Source organism: Atractosteus spatula, chromosome 3 (genome assembly GCF_055471065.1).
Source record: "Atractosteus spatula isolate fAtrSpa1 chromosome 3, fAtrSpa1.hap1, whole genome shotgun sequence".
Taxonomy (NCBI): domain Eukaryota; kingdom Metazoa; phylum Chordata; class Actinopteri; order Semionotiformes; family Lepisosteidae; genus Atractosteus; species Atractosteus spatula.
In genome coordinates this window covers 52,853,964-52,873,825 of record NC_142708.1, presented here as the reverse complement: position 1 = coordinate 52,873,825, position 19,862 = coordinate 52,853,964, and the positions used below count along the sequence as shown (strand labels likewise).

The window sequence follows — 19,862 nt, the reverse complement described above, 5'->3', positions numbered from 1 at the left end:
GTTTTTTTTGTTGAAAATCCAAGTCAAATTCTCTGTCACCTCTGTGTTATGATCATTGGACTGGTTACCTGTAAAATACAAAACAGCTTTAAGATCTCAGTGGAAAGTTAATAAGCCTCACACACAAGTACGTACTCAGTAGCGGTTTCACAATTTTTTACTCGCTTTATTTGTGCAGTCTATTTAGCATCAGCTGTTTCTATCACTAACCACGCTGAGAACTAAGGATGAGCTTTACTCTATGCACCTAAACTGTGGAGCTAGTAAATACTTTTTAAAAACGTGGTTAAAGCTGACCTCTCTGTACTACTATTGTAAGTAATTATAGTCTTTTATTTAACTAAATTTGTGTGCTTTTTATTTTTAGCTTTTAATGTTTCTATGGGATTTTGTACTGCGCGGCACCTGAGGTGCTAGGCATGAGACAAACAAAACACGATTTGACTGAACAGTTGTATTTCCGTGTCCGCACTTTTTCGCACTTGCACATTCTCCTTTTGCCGGGCACACCTGCAGAAGTCAAGGAGTTAACCTGCTGTCGTTGCCTTTCTGCTGTACAAAGCCAGGTTTCTATGCGAACACGTGACGCTGTTCGTCTGCGGCTTTCCATGTGACCTGCCAGTTGCCTTGTGTGGCTGGGTAGACTCCCCAGTTCATTCGCAGCGCCTGGGATCCGGAGGGGGGCGAGAGCCGCAGAACAGGACTAAGGGAACCTCTGAGAACATACAGGCACTGCCCGCACTCAATGGGTAGACATTCTGCACTTTTAATGCTCCCGTGCATTTTACTCAAAATACACCAATACGACGGGGATACAGTATTTTACTGTCAAAGTTTATTTTTTTAAACAACTTTAAGGCTTTTTTTTTGTATTTGTACCTGCCAAAGAGACAAGGATGCTGGAGCCCTGATTCCGATGCTCCGTCGTAACGCGAACAGGTTTCATTGGCTCTTGGATTTGAGGTAATGTGCCGTTTTTTTAATTTTTGGTTTAGTTTGCAACGCTGTAATGAGGGCAGAGTAGGAAAAGCGTTGTGAGCGCTTCATCTGAGTTTGCACGCATTGTACACGGCTTGTTCAGACTGTTCAGTGAAAAATGAAGTAACTAACGAGAAGGGGAAACTAATTGTATCTTTAAAGTACAGTACATGACAGCTACAATACAGAATGTAGTTTGATAGTACTTTTTCGAGCGTTAAACATATTTTCAGGAAGACGAGAGCACAGCTTGACTTTATAATGATTTGAGACACCAAACTAACTGCAAAAAGAGCACTATATTATAGACACTGAAAAAAGAGACACTGTATATTATAGAGTGTATTTTATCCTGCTTGGCGCAGATTATAAGCAAAACCATAAGATTAGCAAAGCAAACCTCAATCTTAATGTGTTTCTATAACGAGTATTAATGATGTATTTCTTAAGTCCTTCACACATAAAGGATCCCATTTTGGAAAATGCATCCATTTTATAGATAAATGTTAATATACTGAGATTAAGAGATGAGATGTCTTTGGTAGCCCTTTCTCCAAAAAAGTCTTGCTGATTGCAGTAACAATATACTGTACCAGCCAACACTATATATATTTGAATAAATATTGAACTGGAGAGCAGTGAGTGTTCTGCTTCACGTATTTAAAAAAATAATTATTTGGTGACAAGCATGTAAAAAAATAAATGTGATGGATTGTGAATTGTAGCCTTAAATCGGTCCCTATAGTAAACATTTCTAGAAAACTTTAGTTTGAGAAGTGCGTTTATTAATTGCAATTGGCTCAAAAAGGATGGAATGGCTACTTTGCATTTTGATGTTGTATCACGTGATCTGTAAAATCAATAGCTGACAGTACTGATCACTCTATTGCATTTTATTGAACTTTTTGGAGCACTACAATACCCCAGAAAATAGTTGTATGGAGCTCATTCTTGTTTAGTGGAGTTAGTTATAAATTCCTCTGTGGAGAGGTAATGTAGCTTTATTAAAATATGAATAGTGATTTATTTTGAAATCTACACTAGTTTATAATTGTGAAATTTCTTGTCAGTGTGTGATTTTATTTGTGGCTAACCATCACTCTCCTTGATTGTAAACTCAATCATTTGCTCTCTACATACTGTGCTAATAATGTGGCCTGTAGCAGCTCATCTAGAAAATCTAAGCTAATTGCACTTTGATGATGACCTTTGGGACAGAGAAGGCTAATGGATCCTCAATCTATTAGGGTTTCCTAAGCTTTTCCTTAGTATTTAACACGTCTTAAAAATGATCTAAAAATGAACTGCACCTGTACTAAGCCTGGAATCTGTGAATCTTGGCCTGGTTTAACCTATCTTTTCTCCTTATGTTATCTCTTTGAGACAATATCATGTATCTGAATAGGTTTATACAAAATTGCAATTGAAAAGTAGTTCCTGTATTAGCCTTTGCAGATAATGCTTTTACTGCGAGGCTGTTGTTTAACAAATTAATTGCTTTCAGAAGCTAAATATGATAGTTCAACTGTAAATTAATCTTATTAAAAATGATTAGTGACAAAAAAATCTTAATCCTCAACCTGCAGTGAAGAAATAGATGTGTGAATGAAGCATTTTGAGGATGAAAACAGAAAAACAATCAGTGGAAATAAAAAAAAGTGTAAATGAAGATGACCATATTGAAGATTGTTACATACATATCTAATTTTGAAAATCTAAATTTTAAGTATGGATGAAATTCAGCAGAACTGAAGGGGAAGATTATCTTCTGAAGTCAGTTTGAGCTGTGAAGAGGAGGAGAAAAAAATGATCATGTTTATGCTTATTGTTCTATGTTGTGAAATGCTCTTGTTGTAACCTATACAGTGCTGCTTTGTATAAGAACACAGGAAATTCCATCTGCCCAGCATCATTTACATGAACTAAGGAAGCTTATTTCCATTTCATTTCAAGCAAATAAGAAAAATGTGCTGCCATGAATCCAGCAGTAAAAGTTGGTACTTTAATCAAACTGGAATAACTAGTGGAAAATGATGGAATAAAGCTGTGCTGGAATTAGATTTGTGCTACTGATTAAGTGTGAAGTATTAAAAGCCATTTGTTGCTGAGAGGAAATGCAGCAATGAGCAGGTGGATTTGAGACCATAATACACTTCATGGCAAACACATTGAAATTATTATAAAAAGCGCAGGGTTCATTCCAAACTTAACAAAGAGGTGTCTGCCATGTAAAAGGTTGTATAAAATGCTAAGTGGAGATACAGTACAATAGGCCTCTGCATTCAGCTATTTCATGTCTGGAAATATTTCCTTTTTGGACGGTGAAAATGGTAGCTAGTGAGTTACTGTAATGGAATGTCGAAAGAGTGACTCCGGCATGATGAAGTGAAGGAAATAAGGGGGTGTGGTGTGGTGGTGGGGGCTGTCAAGTGCAGATCCAAATGGATTGTGCCAGTCAACACTGGGGAGTACCCCGTCTGTTGTTTCTGGTTAGAAAATGTGGGCATCGTAAATTATATCACAGGTTGAATGATGGCCTGGAGTGACAGTGCAGTATAGGGTGTGATCTTGTTCTGCACATAACAGTGACGGAGTGAGAGCATCGCAAATGCAGTGTTTTCATTATACTGTAGATGGGGTCTCAGTTCCTCAGTGGAGCCCTTAATTGGTACTAACTCCCTCAGCCAACTCCTCGAGTGTTTTATATCTGCTGTCATCTGAAATGTTCATTTTTATGTGGTTTGGTCTAGACTGAGGTCTAACAGGAGCACCAATGTCAGTTTTAGATGACTCTGGCAACTAATAATATAATACAAAAATAAGCGTGTAGAAATGAACTTGGTTGTTTTTTCAGATTATCTAAAAATTTATTATTTTCATGAGAAACAGAATCATTGTTCATGTTAATACTACTGTATGTACCTGAGAAGAAATGTGTTTGAATTTGTGGACTTCATTACACTTTGTTGTAATATTATAAATAATGCAAGTCATACACATTAACACTCATAGTTATGTGGCATGAGACGTAATCCTGTTTTAGAGAATGCCTATATTATGAACTAGACTGCACAGGGTTAAGATTATGCTACATTATGCTATGCCTCGTGGCCATCTGTGAACAGTTTTCTTTTAATACCACATTTTTGTTCATTTCCTTTTGAAATACAGAAGCAAGAATACTTTGTTATGTTTTACACAGTACTTGTTGCACAGGGATATGTATCTTAATGTGTAATTTTATGTAGTATCAATACTGACAAAACATTCAAAAAAACTTTACATGGAATTCCAGATTTGAAGTATATTGTCACTATTGGAACCATGTTTTGACAGGAAAGCTGATGTGTAAATGACTGGGATACCGTTTACAGGCAAAATACAGATTTAAATAGTTTGCATTATAAACAGTTGGTATAAATTGCATACTCTTCAAAGACATCTTGTAAACAAAAGAATCATAACAATGTTGGACTGGGGCAATTTTATTTCAATTAATTCAAGAATTTTAAAGATGTGTAGCTTGCTTTAACAGAATATCATGTGTAACGTGACTAAAACAAATCAAAATAGAAAGCTGGAAATCCTATATGTTGTCTTGTATTTACTTTCTTGCTTTTTATTAAATAAGTTTAAAAAAGTTATTTATTTGCATTATGGAAAGCTGTTCGCACAAGGCAGTACTGTACCAATTATTTTTGTATTTTTTATACATGTATTTTGTATTATTTTGCCTTTATTTAGAGTGAATCTGAATCCCTTTAATATGTACAACTTGTTTTCACCATTCATTATTAATTTTATTAATTAATTTTCATGTATTCATTATTCATAAAGGATATATGTATTACATGTACTGTATGTACAGCATCTTCATATTTTCAAAACCTTCACAATTTCTTTATTGTTTAAATATGTGCAAAAAGTCAATATTTACTGGTAACTATCAAGATATTTACTGTCAAGACTAATATTTACTAAAATGCTGGTAACTCTTTTCTTAAAGCATCTATAATCACAAATGGTTTCAGTACATTCTAGGAGGTTTAATGTTCTAAAACTAAGGACATACTGATGAAGACAGCAATAAAATAAAGCGGGCTGGATGACAGCAGAAGAATAGAGACTCCACTTTTATTCTGAGTCAACATGTCTCTGTAATGCAGCTTGATGAAGAATGTTGATGTTACTGTGTTCCTGCAGGAAGTGAGGGCTGATCAATTAAGGCCTCCATTGGATACAGGAAGACTAGGTCTGGCAATGGGTAATAGCAGTGGAGTTGTTTACAGAAAACATCGGGAACTTGTTTTTCTTTTTCGTGTCCTGATTTTCTTTGTGACAAGGTCATCGGGCCTATTCTGTTGTTTACAAACGTCATTATTTATAGAATAATCAAGATAGAATCTGAGCTATAAAAACGACAACACTTTTGTTACATAATGTTCTCTGTGCTACAGAAGAAAGAAGATCAGTTCTTCAAGTGAAGTATTGTTTTATCCTGATGTCAAAAACATTGATAGATATCACATTTATAAATGCCATTAATACTATAATACTATCTATTAAACACCTGGAGGCACACAGGGTATTAAGAGATAAATATTCCTTTTAATGGAACACCCTGAAATTATTTCTTAAAATAGATTTGTCTCGAGAAAAAATATTACTTTACCCATGCAAAGTACTAAGTGACAGCAGTTTTGTATTCACTGCCTCATAAAAATGAATAGGCCTTAAATGGTAACTAATCCCTTGTTTTTCATCACATGTTCCCGATATGTGCAAAATTGTGTCTTTTGTCTCTTGTTTAGAGGTGAAATAGGCGAGCTTATGACAAATCAAATGCCTATTCATGAAACAGGAAACAGTTTGAAGTCTGCTGTGTGAAGCAAATAGCAGTAAAAATAATAAAGGAAAATTGGAACAGACCAAAGCTTTTGAGGATAGCATTTCGTATTAAACAATCCATCCTTTTACCCACTCTCCTCGACATGCTAGCCTTTCAGAATTTTGTTCAAATGATTATATACTGTACATTACAAAGCAAATAGGGTATGCAGAGAAGTGGTGGCCTGAGTCTGTTTTTGGCTACATATGTACAGTATCTTATGAATCTTAGGGCGTGTTAGCAACAGGATCTTCATAAAAGGCTGATCAGAACATGCTGTTTGCTGCCTTTTTTCAGCTGTGGAGCTACAGTATCTCTCCTTTCCAGTTTGTAAAATCAAAACATTTAGGGTAGGTTTATCAATAAGACAGATCAGAAACACAGCAAAATGAATTATTTAAGCTTTCTTCTCTAGTCAAGGGCTCACTCTGCAGTACAATATAAATACTACTGTGCAGGTTCACTTTGCTTTTATTTAAGGTGCAAGCATTTATTTTTGGAAATCGTTATACAAGTTATACAAGTTATGTTTCTTGTAGCCTTTTTTTCACTTCCAGTAGGAACAAATACTGAAGCTGGAAGTGTTGTTCATTAAAGTTAATATGTTTACAGCAGTTGTAGTCTGTAAGTTGCAGAGAAATCACAACAACAGTTTTGTGTGTTGCTTCCTCTCCTACTTCACAGCAATGCCAATGTTGCAGCTTGGATACATTTTCTTTATACAATTGACAGTCACTTAAAGCAACAGTATACCCAGACCACCAAAGTTGTACGCGGTTAGGTTTAAAAGCTGGTTTAGAAACATGAGAGGGTAGTTTAGTGACCAACTGCATCATTTTGCTTATCTCCTTAAGTTAAAACAACTGTGGAACAAAAAGTTCACTGACCATTTGCATACCATTTTCTTAATCTCTTTAGCACAGAGTGTTGAATGAACAGTGTGCTCAATATGGAAAGAAACAGTTTGTTTTAGAAAAACGGATAGAAAATGATAACTCAGTTCTAATAAACATGTCGTGTTTCAGCTTGCTTGAGAACGGATCATTAAGCTGTCTGTCATCTTCAGGGCTTTGTGTTATTGGCAGAGTTTTGACGTAAAACTATGTTGAGCAAGTTTTTTAACAACAGATGAAAATGCTGACAAAGTGAGACTGCTGATATTCATAAGACCCCTTAAGCAAATCTTCTTTCTTTTTTTTAATGATCAGAACCATTTTTTTAATCTAAAGCTCCACTGCACCCTGTTCTTTTAGATGTTTTAGACACTTATATTCCTAAAAAATGAATTAATTTATCATTGACTTGTAGTACATTCTGCTCTACATTGTTATACTGTATATTAAGCGACATGAAACAGAAATACAAGGATTGTGGAACTACGAGAGTAAGAGGCTGTTGTTAAAACTGCCATACCTTGATTTCCAAGCTTTATTTTACAGTTAGATAAAATATTTACCAAGAGACTTTTTATTGTTCTTTTTATTTGCTTCTAAAAATAAGTTGAAAGTTTGCAGCGTATCCGTCTTTCAAAATACAGAAGCATCATATCCATTTATAAAAAAGAAAAGAAAATACACACTCATATGTTATGGGATGAAGGGAGAGAACTGTACAGCGTACCAGTACAAATCCAGTGATGAAGTGAATTAAATGGGTTAGGAGGGACATTCAAAGATCAGGTGGCCAGACCTTCCAGAATTGATTAAAATCTTATGTGCAGATTGTATGTTTTCTGAGGGAAAAAAAACAAGTTACTTTTTAAAGTAGATGATAAATTTATCATTTTTTAAATCCTTATCAAAGAGAGTTTTACTTTTTATAAAGAATGATCAAATGTGATTGGATTTTGTTTGTTTGCAAAGAAATTACTGTCCTGCCCTGTTGCTTTATTGCAACCTACAGCAGTGGCAAACCTTACTTCTCTTTTGTCATTAGATTGAGTGTGTACTCCTTCCTTGTCTTTACAGATGCTGAAAGAATGGAGCTGAGCTGCAAAGAAGTGCCTCTTTATGTAAGTAGCGCCTCATCTAGTCAGCCACAGGTTTAGAAATTAATTGAGTCACAGGTGAAACCCAAGAACACAGAGCTTTGTTTCCTAATTCCCTGGGGAACTTCATTTCATTACACCCGCTTTCCAGATGACGAACCTCATTGAAATCCTGGCTGTCAGAGAACTTGTGTAGCTTGTGTGTGAAAAAAAGGAGAGGGATGAAAAGAAAGAAAATAATTGCTTGTTTGTTGTGTTTATGAAAGGACAGTTCTTTGACAAAAGAATATATTTATTATGTGTAATATGCAAAGGGTTGTGGGAGTGTGTAACAAGTCATGCTGTTGAAGCCAGTACCCTGGTAACTTTCAAGAAAAGGTCGGATGTGATGCTTTGCTGCAAACTACTGGACAGACTAGATGGCTCCTCATTTGTAACCTTTCTTTTATGGAGTCTTAGTGCAGTAAATGGAATGTACAGTAGGTGCACAGAGAATAACATAGTATCCATTTGATTTGCGTTTCATGGAACTTTGTCTTATGTGCCTGAAATTTTGTTTTTTACGTTTTTAAAAAGCTTATGATCCCCAGCTGACAGGACTTTTTTCTGTCTTTATGCTCTAGTCAACTCTATCTTTGACACAATTTTGAAAATTGTTAAATGTCATCTTAGAATTTGACCCACATCAGCCTACTACCCTGCCTATATTTCACGAGGCCCTGCTAATCTTAAAAGTTTAGAATATTTCTCAGAAGTCCTCATTAAGAAAGAAGAGTAAGAACATTTTTCAAAATAGCAGGATCCATATTTGGTACATTATGGAAATTTGCTAATCAACAATTAATTTTTTAGACCCAATCTGTAGTGTAACTGATGTGGTACATTAGCCTTGGGAGACATGGGATTACATAGTTTTTATTTTCATTCTTTCTTAGCAATAAGATCATAATAAACAGCACATATAGTAAGAGGAAGCTGTTCCCTAATTATACTTAATTTGATTAAATAGCCAGAAATAAGGGGAGTTGTATAATCAATTTAGAATTTGCCATTCAGAAAGGTTATTTTCATTATGTCCTTCTTAATACAATACTGTAAATTATTTTCATTTCCATGTTATTTTTTGCAATGCTAAAAAGTATTCAAGTATTGCAGATCATGGCATTTTTATTAAGATTATTCACTGAGTTTTTAAAAGGATTTTTACAAGAAATGAAACAAATTCAGCTTTGCAGGAATTCTTTGTGTTTGATAGCATTGCACAACAATTGAAGCAGCACAAGAGAGCTGCTCAAAGCACATTTCACAGGATACAAAACACGTTAGACAAAACAATAACAGGAAAACATGCATTACAACTTAACTGTTGTCATGGAATTTCTCATTTGAGCATGTGTAATGTTCTGCAGGGAGACATTGTACAACTGATTGTCAGCTGTGTTGTTTATCGAGTGGAGTGACGCAGAAGAGCTTTATACTTTCAGAAATGTCTGCTTCTTCCATTGGGTACAGAGCAACAGAACCACTGTTCTCATCTAGATTTAATTAGGTGGGGCACTCAGTTCCCTTCCACTCTGGCGCTGGGACCAGAAAGGGTGTGAAGCACTGCACCTGGTACTCACGCCACCTGACCCACTCAGTCATGTTGAGTTTATGCCAGAGGTTTTGGAGGAAGGTATACGTCCACTTGCCTATGTATATTAGCCTCACATCCCTCGCGTACCTCTCTTGCATCCCTCCTGCTTCCCCATCTACAGGCAACAACTCCCTAATTCACAGCTAGGCCTCTGTTCCTTCAGCTAGGTGAGTCATGCCAAATAATCTAGACATATTTCATCCCTCCATCACATTCATTAAAGATCTAAGCAAATTACAGAGAAAAGTAATGTGGCATCAGTAAAAAAGTTTAGAAATTCCACATACCACATTTTTCCTTTCCAACTTAAGTTTAAGTTAAGTTAAATTCCTTAAATAGAATCCAGTCTTGCTTGTGTGATGTTCACTGAGACTGCCTTGGGAATTTTCATTGACTGAAAGTACCTCATCACCTGGCTACAGATTTGTCCCAGATTTCAGATAACATGAAAAGAAAGCATGAGACACTTGAGTTTTGTACCTCCTGTAAGTTATCTTTTAAAGTTTACCACTGTGGCACAGGTCTCCATAATTTCAATATCTTGAATCTTGTTCTCCTGCACTTAAAGTTTTTTTTTCTGATTGAATAAACCAAAACACAACTACTGTTCTCTTAGAATGAAAAAGTGTCTTAAACATAAGGGCCTGGCTTATATTACAAACATTTACATTAGGAATGCAAAACATCTGATTGTACTGTGTTCATAGGTACTGCTGGTTTAAAATTACTGTTCTTCATCTTATGAAAATGGGTATTTACTCTACCTAGATTGGTTAATTTTTATGTTTTAGAGTCATTTTATTCTCTTCTTTGATATATACAGAGCTGCATGGATTTAATTCATTAAAAGACAAACCAAGACACAGGTTTCAAGACACAACTTTCTCTCAATTGATTCTTCTTTTATTATCAGGCCAGGTAGCAATCAGTAGATTCTTTTAAAGCAGTGCTCTCTAATTTCTTCAATTTGCCTTTTTATTATTTCTGTGGTATTTTGTTAAATGTATTTGTTTTGGGAAATATGTCATATACTACACAGGTATTAAAACATACAGACATGTAGGGAGTAGGATGGTCCATAATGCCCTCAGCTTGTTTTTTGTCAAACGTGATATCACTACACAGTATAATGTTGATAACATTTTAAGATTTGTGCTCCACCCACTATTAAGCACTAACCAAAGCTATTGTATTTAGTGAACAATGCCCCTGGTAGTCTTGCCATGTACTTGGTGTTCTTGTTTGTGCTAATTGTAGACACAAAAGCTATGGATCATTTAGGTAGGGCTGTTCGACTTGAATTTGCAATGTAAAGTATGCTGTACCTATTTTTTAATCCTTGTTAGACACTTAATAACATAATAACAGTGCAATGGTATGCATAAAAAAACAAATATCAGTAGCAAAAAAAACAGCAAAAATTCAGGATTAAGCTACAGTAACTTCATTCTGGACACTGTTTATCCTAGTTACATTTATAAAGTTAGTTGTACATACACATCTACAAAGTGCAGCCTATGAGTTTCTGTTGAAGTACAGATTAGTCTGACACTACTTTATCCCACATATATTTATGTGAAAAAGAAAAAAGGTATACTACATAGTTTTACTGACTGGTACACAGAACTTGCATTCAATTTGTAATAGCTAATTACAGGCTTTTCAGCATCACAGTTTCATCCCATTAAAATCTCAAAATGTTAAAATGTTCTATGGATAAATCACCTTGGTTGGTATGTCTTTTTTCTACTTGGTAAAATTTCAGTGTTACTAGCAATAAAAAATATTCTTTTTGCAATAAAGATCTTTAAAATAAGTCTAGATTTTGTCACAGTATTGGTACAGGGTGAGAGATACTTATATCGACATCTTCTGGACTACCTTATGTAGTATATTTATGTTTATTTATATATTGTAGAGTTAGTACAGAGAGCTGCAGATCACAAAGGAAATATGGACTGTTATTTGTTTGTTTTTACTAGATTAAGTTACTTAGTTATTTGCACTCACATCTTTTCTACACAGAAAGTAAATTAGTGACTTAATACTAACTACTGGATTTTCAGAACCCTTCTGATTATGAAACCTAAGAAATGTCTGCATGTTAGAAGAATGCTCACATGCTTTAACAGCTGCTTGCTGTTAATTTGCCATGCACCACACCTTAGTATACTGATAATTGCACAAAATTGCTAACCAAGGAAACTGTATACTTGAACTATTCCCACAGTGTCACCTCTAACTTGATACAGGAAATTGCAGGGGTGTGCAACAGCGTGTAATAGTCACTTTCAGACTTGCACTGTTACAGTAATGTGTCTGAATTCTTTTCAAAACAAAAGACTAGAAGAAATGTTCAAAATAACCAGGGCGTTGTATTTGTCACGCAAAACCTACTAGTTCAGGTATAGAATGTTACCCAGGAAGACCAATTTAAAATTTAATAAAAAGTTATGTGTGAACATTACAGTAAAGTTAAGGATATAATATTTCTCATTGAACTTGAACTTGAACTTTATTGCCATATGTAACTGGGACATGTACTGGTACAATGGAATTCTTACAGAAAGTCTCTCGGTTGTTAAAAAATCTCCATCTCTCCATCCTCAGAGAATAGAATATGTGGTTAATCCTCTTGCCTCTGTTGACAAGGTTTTCTTGTCTACCTGTTGGTTTTAAACATTACTGCATGGCTTTTAGAAAACATTTTTTCTAGTTTTCCCATCAAGAGCCAGTATATAATATCAGGGTTGTATTTTTCACTTTTTCAGGTTGCAGGTATAGAAAATACATCCAACATGTGTTCTTGAGTGTGTATGGAATTATTTAACACTCTGAAGTACTTGTGTTCCAAACTGGGTGCAAATTGGTTCAGAAAGAACAACGGTATGACCATTAATACCCACATTTTTCCAAATAAAAAGCATGTGCCATATTCTGTGGATGCTACTGACTAGTTAATATTAAAGACAGGAAGAATCTAAAATATTATTGGGAAATAGCTTTCCAATGACTACAGTTTCTCATTTAGTATTGCACTTGCAGGAATTTTGCTCAAAACCTGGCTCAAAAACAGGCATGCTATGCTCATGGATGTGCACAGATCCAAAAATTTATTTTGTAAATGTTAATCTGTATCATAGAAAAAACACATGTGCAAACAGATGTTTGGTTTTATATAAAAGAACTGTTTTATCCACAGTATGTGCTTGTCCACTTCACCATATTTTTTTTTTCGCTTAAAAACATCTTTCTGTAATTGATAAGCTGTAAACAACTTACACTGCCTGAAATAATTATTTCACATATAGTGCTGCATAAACAGGTACTTTTAGTGCAGATAGAATACATCTACTGTATTTGCCATAGGTATTCATGGAATTCCCTTACTATTTCTCCTCCTGTTAATTGTACACTGTGAGGTATCTGAATTATCGTATAATATCCATTTTCCTTTCTCTATAGTTTCATTTTTCTTTCTTTTTCATCCCCAATTTGTAATATGTCCTTCCATTTAGCTCAATGTGAGCATTTGTGATTAGTCATTTTCTAATTGTGTTGTGCAGCAAATCTGGTAAATTTTCTGAGATGAGGCCCTTCTTTAACAGACTCATTCTGAGCTCACTGATCACCTCCTTAGGTTTGGCTGTACCGAAGGCAGTCTGTCACAGCAGGTATTCTTTTCCTTACTCAGCAGCGGTGGCATTTACTTCTTATTTATTTACCCTTAATCACGACTTCCCTGATAGAACTGTGAGTTGCTTTGCTTCAACCCAGCCTTAGCTAAGTGTCAATTAAATAGATGTATTTAAGCATCATGTACCACTTGTGTAAGTTACATTTTTCCTGGACTGAATATTGGACTGCTCTGCAAACAATCGTTGAAAGATTAAGAATGGTGTGCTCTCTTAAAGCAAAAGCTGGCAGGAGAAAAGGATGCTTGCTAAAGATATAAATTGCTAACCTCAAACAATAAAAGAAGATACAGAGCAAAACTTTAATTTTTATGAATTTCTTAGTAAAGCCACTTGTATTTTTTATTACATTGGGCAAGTATAACAAATACCGGAATATTTATGCTTTTAAGCACACTGTACTCCTTTTTCTTTGCAGTTTATTTAGTTTAAAACCTGTGAGAAGAAACTGTCTACAGTTTATTACATCTGCCACAGTGAGAGGTCTTTAAAGCACTCCTGGTATAAGGCTGGAATTAGTCAGCCAGAGCTCTCTTGGCTTTTTCTTGTTTCTCTCTTTGGTTTTGCAAAGAGCAACTCCTCTGACTTTCTGGGTACCAGTGAGTAAATACTTCTGTAATCGGGGCTCAATCTCCTATTAGGCACTATGGAGCTTGCAGTGTGTCAAATGATAAATAGTTTTGAAGGTGAGTATGTTCACGGCCCATGAGCAGTATAGATTCCAAATTTTAAACCATATTTTTTTGGTTATCCATTAGTGAAAACCTTTATGCTCTAAAAGCATTTGAGTGAGGTGGTACGTCGCTGTCCCACTATTTAATCTGCTTACTCAGAAATACTTATTTCAGGATAAAGCTGCTAAAAGAGTGGCCTTGCAAGGAAGGAGAACAACTTTGTGAAGCTTAAAATGTAATGTCTCCTGAGCTCTCTGATAATAGCTTAGTGGTCTGCCCTCACAATGGGTACTTGATGACCAGCGTCTAAATTTTAGTCGTGATCTCATCTTCTTCAACAGAAAATGAACTGTTTGTTTTTTTTTCTTGGTTGTGATTCTCTGTAATTTTTATTGTGTTGCATTCTCATCTGTGAGGTTTTGTAACCTGCTTTATCACTGTTTGGTTGTGGCTATCATTTCAGATGGATTGAAAATAGAACTCGTCTCTGTTTAGCTTGGCTGTCTGTCAAAGAAAACATTCTAGAATGACATAACCTGTTTACCGTTTTCCTTTTGATATTTTTAACATCTGCATTCACCTGCCAAATGCTTTTCACCAGCGATGGCTTCTTTCATCATCTTTTGTATAAAATAGTTCAAACTCTTACTTGATAGTAACTAACATTAGTAATCATGTTTAAAGGTTGTGTTTTTCCTCAACCTTTCACCTGTCAGTGTATCAGATGAATGCTAATGGTTTTTTTTTAATCAATTTTGCTTGTGCTGCTTGTTCAATTCTGAAAGACTGCTCTGCCTGAACCCAACTTTTGGCTTTCGGGTAGACACGTCCCTTTAACAAAAAAGAAAAGGACAAATTTACTCTAACAAAGTAAATACTGGTAGCTGTGTTCTCTGTCCTAAATCAAAACGCACCCCACAGTTTTATTTGTTTAGAAAAGCAAACCATTTTAAGATTTTTATGCTCTGTTGCCCTGGCTGACAGAAGGTTTAGATCTAGGATATCCCAAGAGAGAAGGGCAAAATGAAAAATATATTGCAGCCTTGTTGTTTTGCACTGTGAGCCCCTGAATGGAAAAAGAAACATTACTGTATCATGTTGGATGGCTGTGATGTGCTAAATGCCCCCAGGTGTTGCAATTGGAGAGAGGAAGTGCTAGTCTGTTGTTAGCCCTCTTTAAAGTGTCTATCCCTGGGATGGCTTGGGTATTTGTACAGTATGCTGATAATGTTCAATTTTAGCCACGTCCCCTGCATTAAAACCTAAAGTTCAACAGACAACACTCCTGTCATCCACTTTTTTTTAGATCGGGTCATGTGTAGGTCATCATGGCCACCACATGTTGGGTTGCTAATGAGACCAATTTAGTAGTCTGTCTCTTTTATCAATCTACAGCAGTTGTGGCATAAATACTTGACTAAAACTTTCTTTCCACATCTTTCCACATCTTGGAATTGAATTACAGCTATAATTTGTTCCCACCCATTTCTTTCCTTGTAACTTCAAAAGATACTAATTATGGGAAGAAATTAAACACCACTGTTGCACAGATTTGGATGGAGTTGAGGAGGGATCACTGTTATTCATTTCTAATCCTGAAAAGCAGTACTCAAGATGTGCTTTACCTGGAGCAGAGAATGTATGAAATAAGTAGATCCCCCAGATAAAACAGTCATGGAGTTTTCTGCACTGCATTACCAGATTTTGCACTTTTTGAAATGCAAGAAATGTAAATGTAAAAGGAGGTAAGGAACTTTCTCTGAGAGGAATTGACAAATTTAATGTAAATGTGAATTTCAGGTCAAAAGCTATGAAACTGTAGATTTTCTTGTAGGCTATACACAAGCAATTTCTTTTTTCTTTAATGTGTTGCAACATTTTTAGATTGATTATATGGAATTAATGCATCTATTCTAACCCATTTTTTGTAAATATTTTTATTGATACAGTTTAAAGTCAAATCTCCCTGCTTTTACTGATCGTTTCTAAGTTGTAAAGTCTTGGGAGTACCTTGCTCTCATCAAATTGAGTGGTGTGTATTTTTCATTCTACAGTACATCATTTGATTAGTTTTCCATTGTCGCTAGGTTATTTAAGGAATTTTGCATATTTTACACATTTTCCAGAAGCTTGGGAGATTATTAATATTCAGGAACAGTTTAGGTTTTTGTACTTTGCAAAATGAGATGAGCATAATTGAGATGAGAGAGATTTTTTTGCATGATTTTAAAAGAATGGATTATATCTTCTTTTATTCGATATTCCTTTATTATTTTCTTTTACCTGTTGACTCATGCTAATATGGCTAATTGCCTCCTGAGGTGCTGGATAAAACAAAAACTTATCATAAAGACCATATTAGGGTTCAAAATATTGTTCAGATGTGTACTTGGTTATGTACTGCATTCCCTTACGTTCACAGATATCTTTTTTACATCTTTTTCATGAAAAGTGATAATATGGGCACAAACAACTGTAGAGTCAGGGGTTAACACAAAATATAATGTAAATATGAAATAAGTGCTCAATGCTCATAAATGCTCATAATGATGAATGATCAAATTCAAGTTATCAAGTTCATATATATTACCACAGAATTGTGTTCTAGCCACAATTCTCTTCATGAGAAGCAGAATTAAAGCTTCTTTATTGGTTGAAAAAATGTTTTTTTTATTATTGAGGAAAATAACAGAATATTGTCTTTCTTTTTTGACAAATAGTGGTGATGACACACACGTGAGCATAGGAAATGCCTATTTTCATAGGTCATCTTATCTATTATCAATTAGCCCTTATTTTATATGATGCCTTTAAAAGCAGTCATTTAAAAGCAAGTAGTTTACAGTACATTAGGAGCACATAACACAATACAAATGAAATATCCAAACTGAGTATAATAACAAAAGCTAACACAGAAAATAAAAAAGTAAAAACATACAATTTTAGGCTAGATTACAAATCATTCAATGTGGCTGAGTCCCTGAATTCTTTTGGGTTGGTGTTCCAGGGCTTGGAGGCATAACAACCAAAGGCCTTGTCACCCTAAATTGTAGACTAACAGTTGGGACACATATTAAACCAGAATCAGAAGAGAGAGGGTTATGTGGAGAGAAGTAAACAGGCAGCCTTTTGGCTAGATACTTAAGACCCATACTAGGTAGAACCTTAAATATAAGAATATAAGAATGAGGATTTTAAAATCAAAATCAAAACGTGACAGGGGCCATTGCAAGACTCCAAGACGGGAGTGATATGATAAATTGCATGTGAGCTGGGCAGGATTTAAGCTGCAGAATTCTGCACATATTTTGTCTTAAATGTACACCTACAAGTAGGGCATTACAATAATCCTTGAAAAAACAATACCTAAACCAGTTTTTCCACTGCCAATGCAGCGTAGGAGACAGACTAGCACTTTTCTAAGATTTACAATATTCTGCTGTGATTTTTAAAAGTCACATCAATATCGAAAATGTACCCCAGCTCAAATGTCATATGACAAGGTTACAGCATCGGTTTTATTACACTAATGAGAGCAGCACAATAACATGACCCCAGACTTATTATTAGATGGAAAAAGTGAGTGTTTTTGAAACTTTTATATCAGAGGCAATCAGATCATACAGAAACCGTTATCTTGATATCAGGTTTAGTGTGAACATAGATTTGAGTATCACCTACATAGAAATTCGAATTCATACCATGTAATTTTAGTATTTGACCAAGGGGAAACATACAGTATAAATATTAAGTAATAGGGGACCCAATATTAGCCATGTGGAACCCCACATGTAATGAAAACAACTTTACAAACCCCCTAAGAGAAGTAAAATGTAGATGCAAGGTAAAACGTTAACCATTTATGTGCAGAAATGCCAGACATTATCTAACAAAGTCAAAAGGTTTTTATGATTTGTGGTATCAAAAGCAGTACTGAGATGTAACAGAATTAAAGTGTGTAGTCCACCCTGATGCCATGTGGAAATCACTAGCAACTTTGCTGGCATCTTTACTAAGAGTTTCAGTGCTATTTAATAGCCATCTTGGAAAGGTTTAATATGGTTATTTACAGTGAGAAGACTTATGAATGTTAGATTAAAAAAGTTAGATTAGGTCTGAAAAGTATTCCGACTATCCAAAGACTAGAAAAAACTGTTTTTTTGCATCACTGGTGTAACTCCAACAGTTATAAAAATGTCCGATATTGGGAAGTCATTTGTTAAGCATGTACCAAGAGACAAAGGGCAGAGAAACAGGAAACATAAAACAAAAGGCATGGGATCCAACAAACAGGAGGTGGGTTTCATCTGTGATACCAATTCACTGAGACATGCACAAGTGAGTTGTTTAAAGAGACCAATAATCAGCAAAGTCCCATAACGAGAAGTGTTATAGAAGCATGCTGTAGAAGGGCAGATGGAATAATCTTTATAAACATATAAGCTAAAAAGTCTCAGAAACAGGATTTACGAGATGAAACAGGTAAGGCAATAGGGTGATTAGGCTTTAGTGATTGGAAAAAAGATATTGAGGAATGTATTTATTATTCTCACAAATGTGAGAATAGCAGCTGGATTTAGCAGTTGTCCAAGAAAAACGAGCCACGTACTCCTTCCGTGACTGAAGCTACTCTCAAGCCAAAAAGTCACCACCTACACTCCAGTTACTGTAAAATTGTCTCAGTGCAAATGGTCAGTATACCATGGAGCATGGCAAGTGCAGAGAACAGAGTTTTTACAGAGGCTAAGCAGTCAGTAGCATTAGGGAGCAATGGAACAGCTGCACTACATCTTCCAAAGTATCTAGACTGGGAAAGTGAAGACAGAGATGGATCAGAACAAACATATCTTATTGTACTCAGTACTTGTACTTGTATGTCTGGACCTTAGGGTGTACACACGACACTATAATCATGGGAGTTGAAATAGTATTGTATCACAATATACTGCCACTAAGTGAAAGATTGTGAGACGACGGATTATACTGGACAACTTAAAGTGAACAGCATAGCTGTAAGAAATCTTAAAAATCATTATTTTCTACTCTGTAATTTCTGAAATCTTTGTTGTACGATATATGCTCAGATTAAAAAATATCTGTTAAAATATTTGTGATTAGAACTGTTTTAGCTTAGTTCTATTAGTCTTAAGTATTCATTATTTACTTAGAATTGACTTATTATCTATTTACTTAGAAAATAGACATTTTCAATTTTAATTTGATTACAGCTCAAGTGTTCAGTAATTCTAGTGTAACAAATACAACCTTATATTTAATTTTAGATAAGGAATCAAAATACAGAACACTACGGTCTACCTTTTGCATGTTCAAACCCTGTTAGACCTATTAGAGCTTTTTTAAGATCTCGGTATTGTACACAGTAAGGTGCAGGTTCCATACATAGTGTAAAAGGCTGAGATGGGGTGCTTTGTGTGTGAACTGCAAACTATCAAATACAAATAAATTCCATACTGAGAAGTCAAAAGCAATAATACAACTTCTTCAGATGACTTTCTTACATTCGGTTGAGACACCTGTTAAAATAACTTTTCATCACGATATCAACCTAGCTGTTTCATTTATTCATAGAACATGTTCTTTGCATGTTAAGACGAAAAACATTCAGATGCTTTTTTATAACACATTTGTATTACAAAAGATTTTGGTTGCTTTTAGACAATTGTGTTCTTTTCTCATGAAGAAAACGGTGCTAATTTAGCTTGATGGTTGAAGTATTATGAATGCCATTCCATGTATGTATAAGATAAACATCAGGCTAAAATGTATGCTTCTAGCTAAAGATGTGTTGGAGAACCAAAGGTTTTAAAAGATTTTTTTATGACCTTCTTCTGAAAAAGTTTTATAACTGCGAAGTTTTCCACAGCAGTGGTTCAAACTTAGTGTATAATAGCATGTGTTTGAAGATACAGAATATGACAAACTAACTGCTTTGCAGTAACCTCTGTTGAATATTCAGGCTATTCACAAGACACTTAGCATGGCT

The 19,862-nt window shown here is 35.1% G+C and overlaps 1 protein-coding gene across 3 annotated transcripts in view; it reads left to right on the top strand.

The window, feature by feature from the left end:
• The first annotated feature begins 659 nt into the window (after positions 1 to 659).
• arhgef28a (Rho guanine nucleotide exchange factor 28a) overlaps positions 660 to 19,862 on the top strand; it is a 122,571-nt gene continuing 103,368 nt past the window's right edge. For all 3 annotated transcript variants that reach the window (XM_088910990.1, XM_088910989.1, XM_088910988.1), the window contains exons 1-2: positions 660 to 963; positions 7,834 to 7,877. In XM_088910990.1, coding sequence (XP_088767116.1) covers positions 7,845 to 7,877 — 33 coding nt within the window. In that variant the 5' untranslated portion in view covers positions 660 to 963; positions 7,834 to 7,844. The remainder of the gene's footprint in view (positions 964 to 7,833; positions 7,878 to 19,862) is intronic.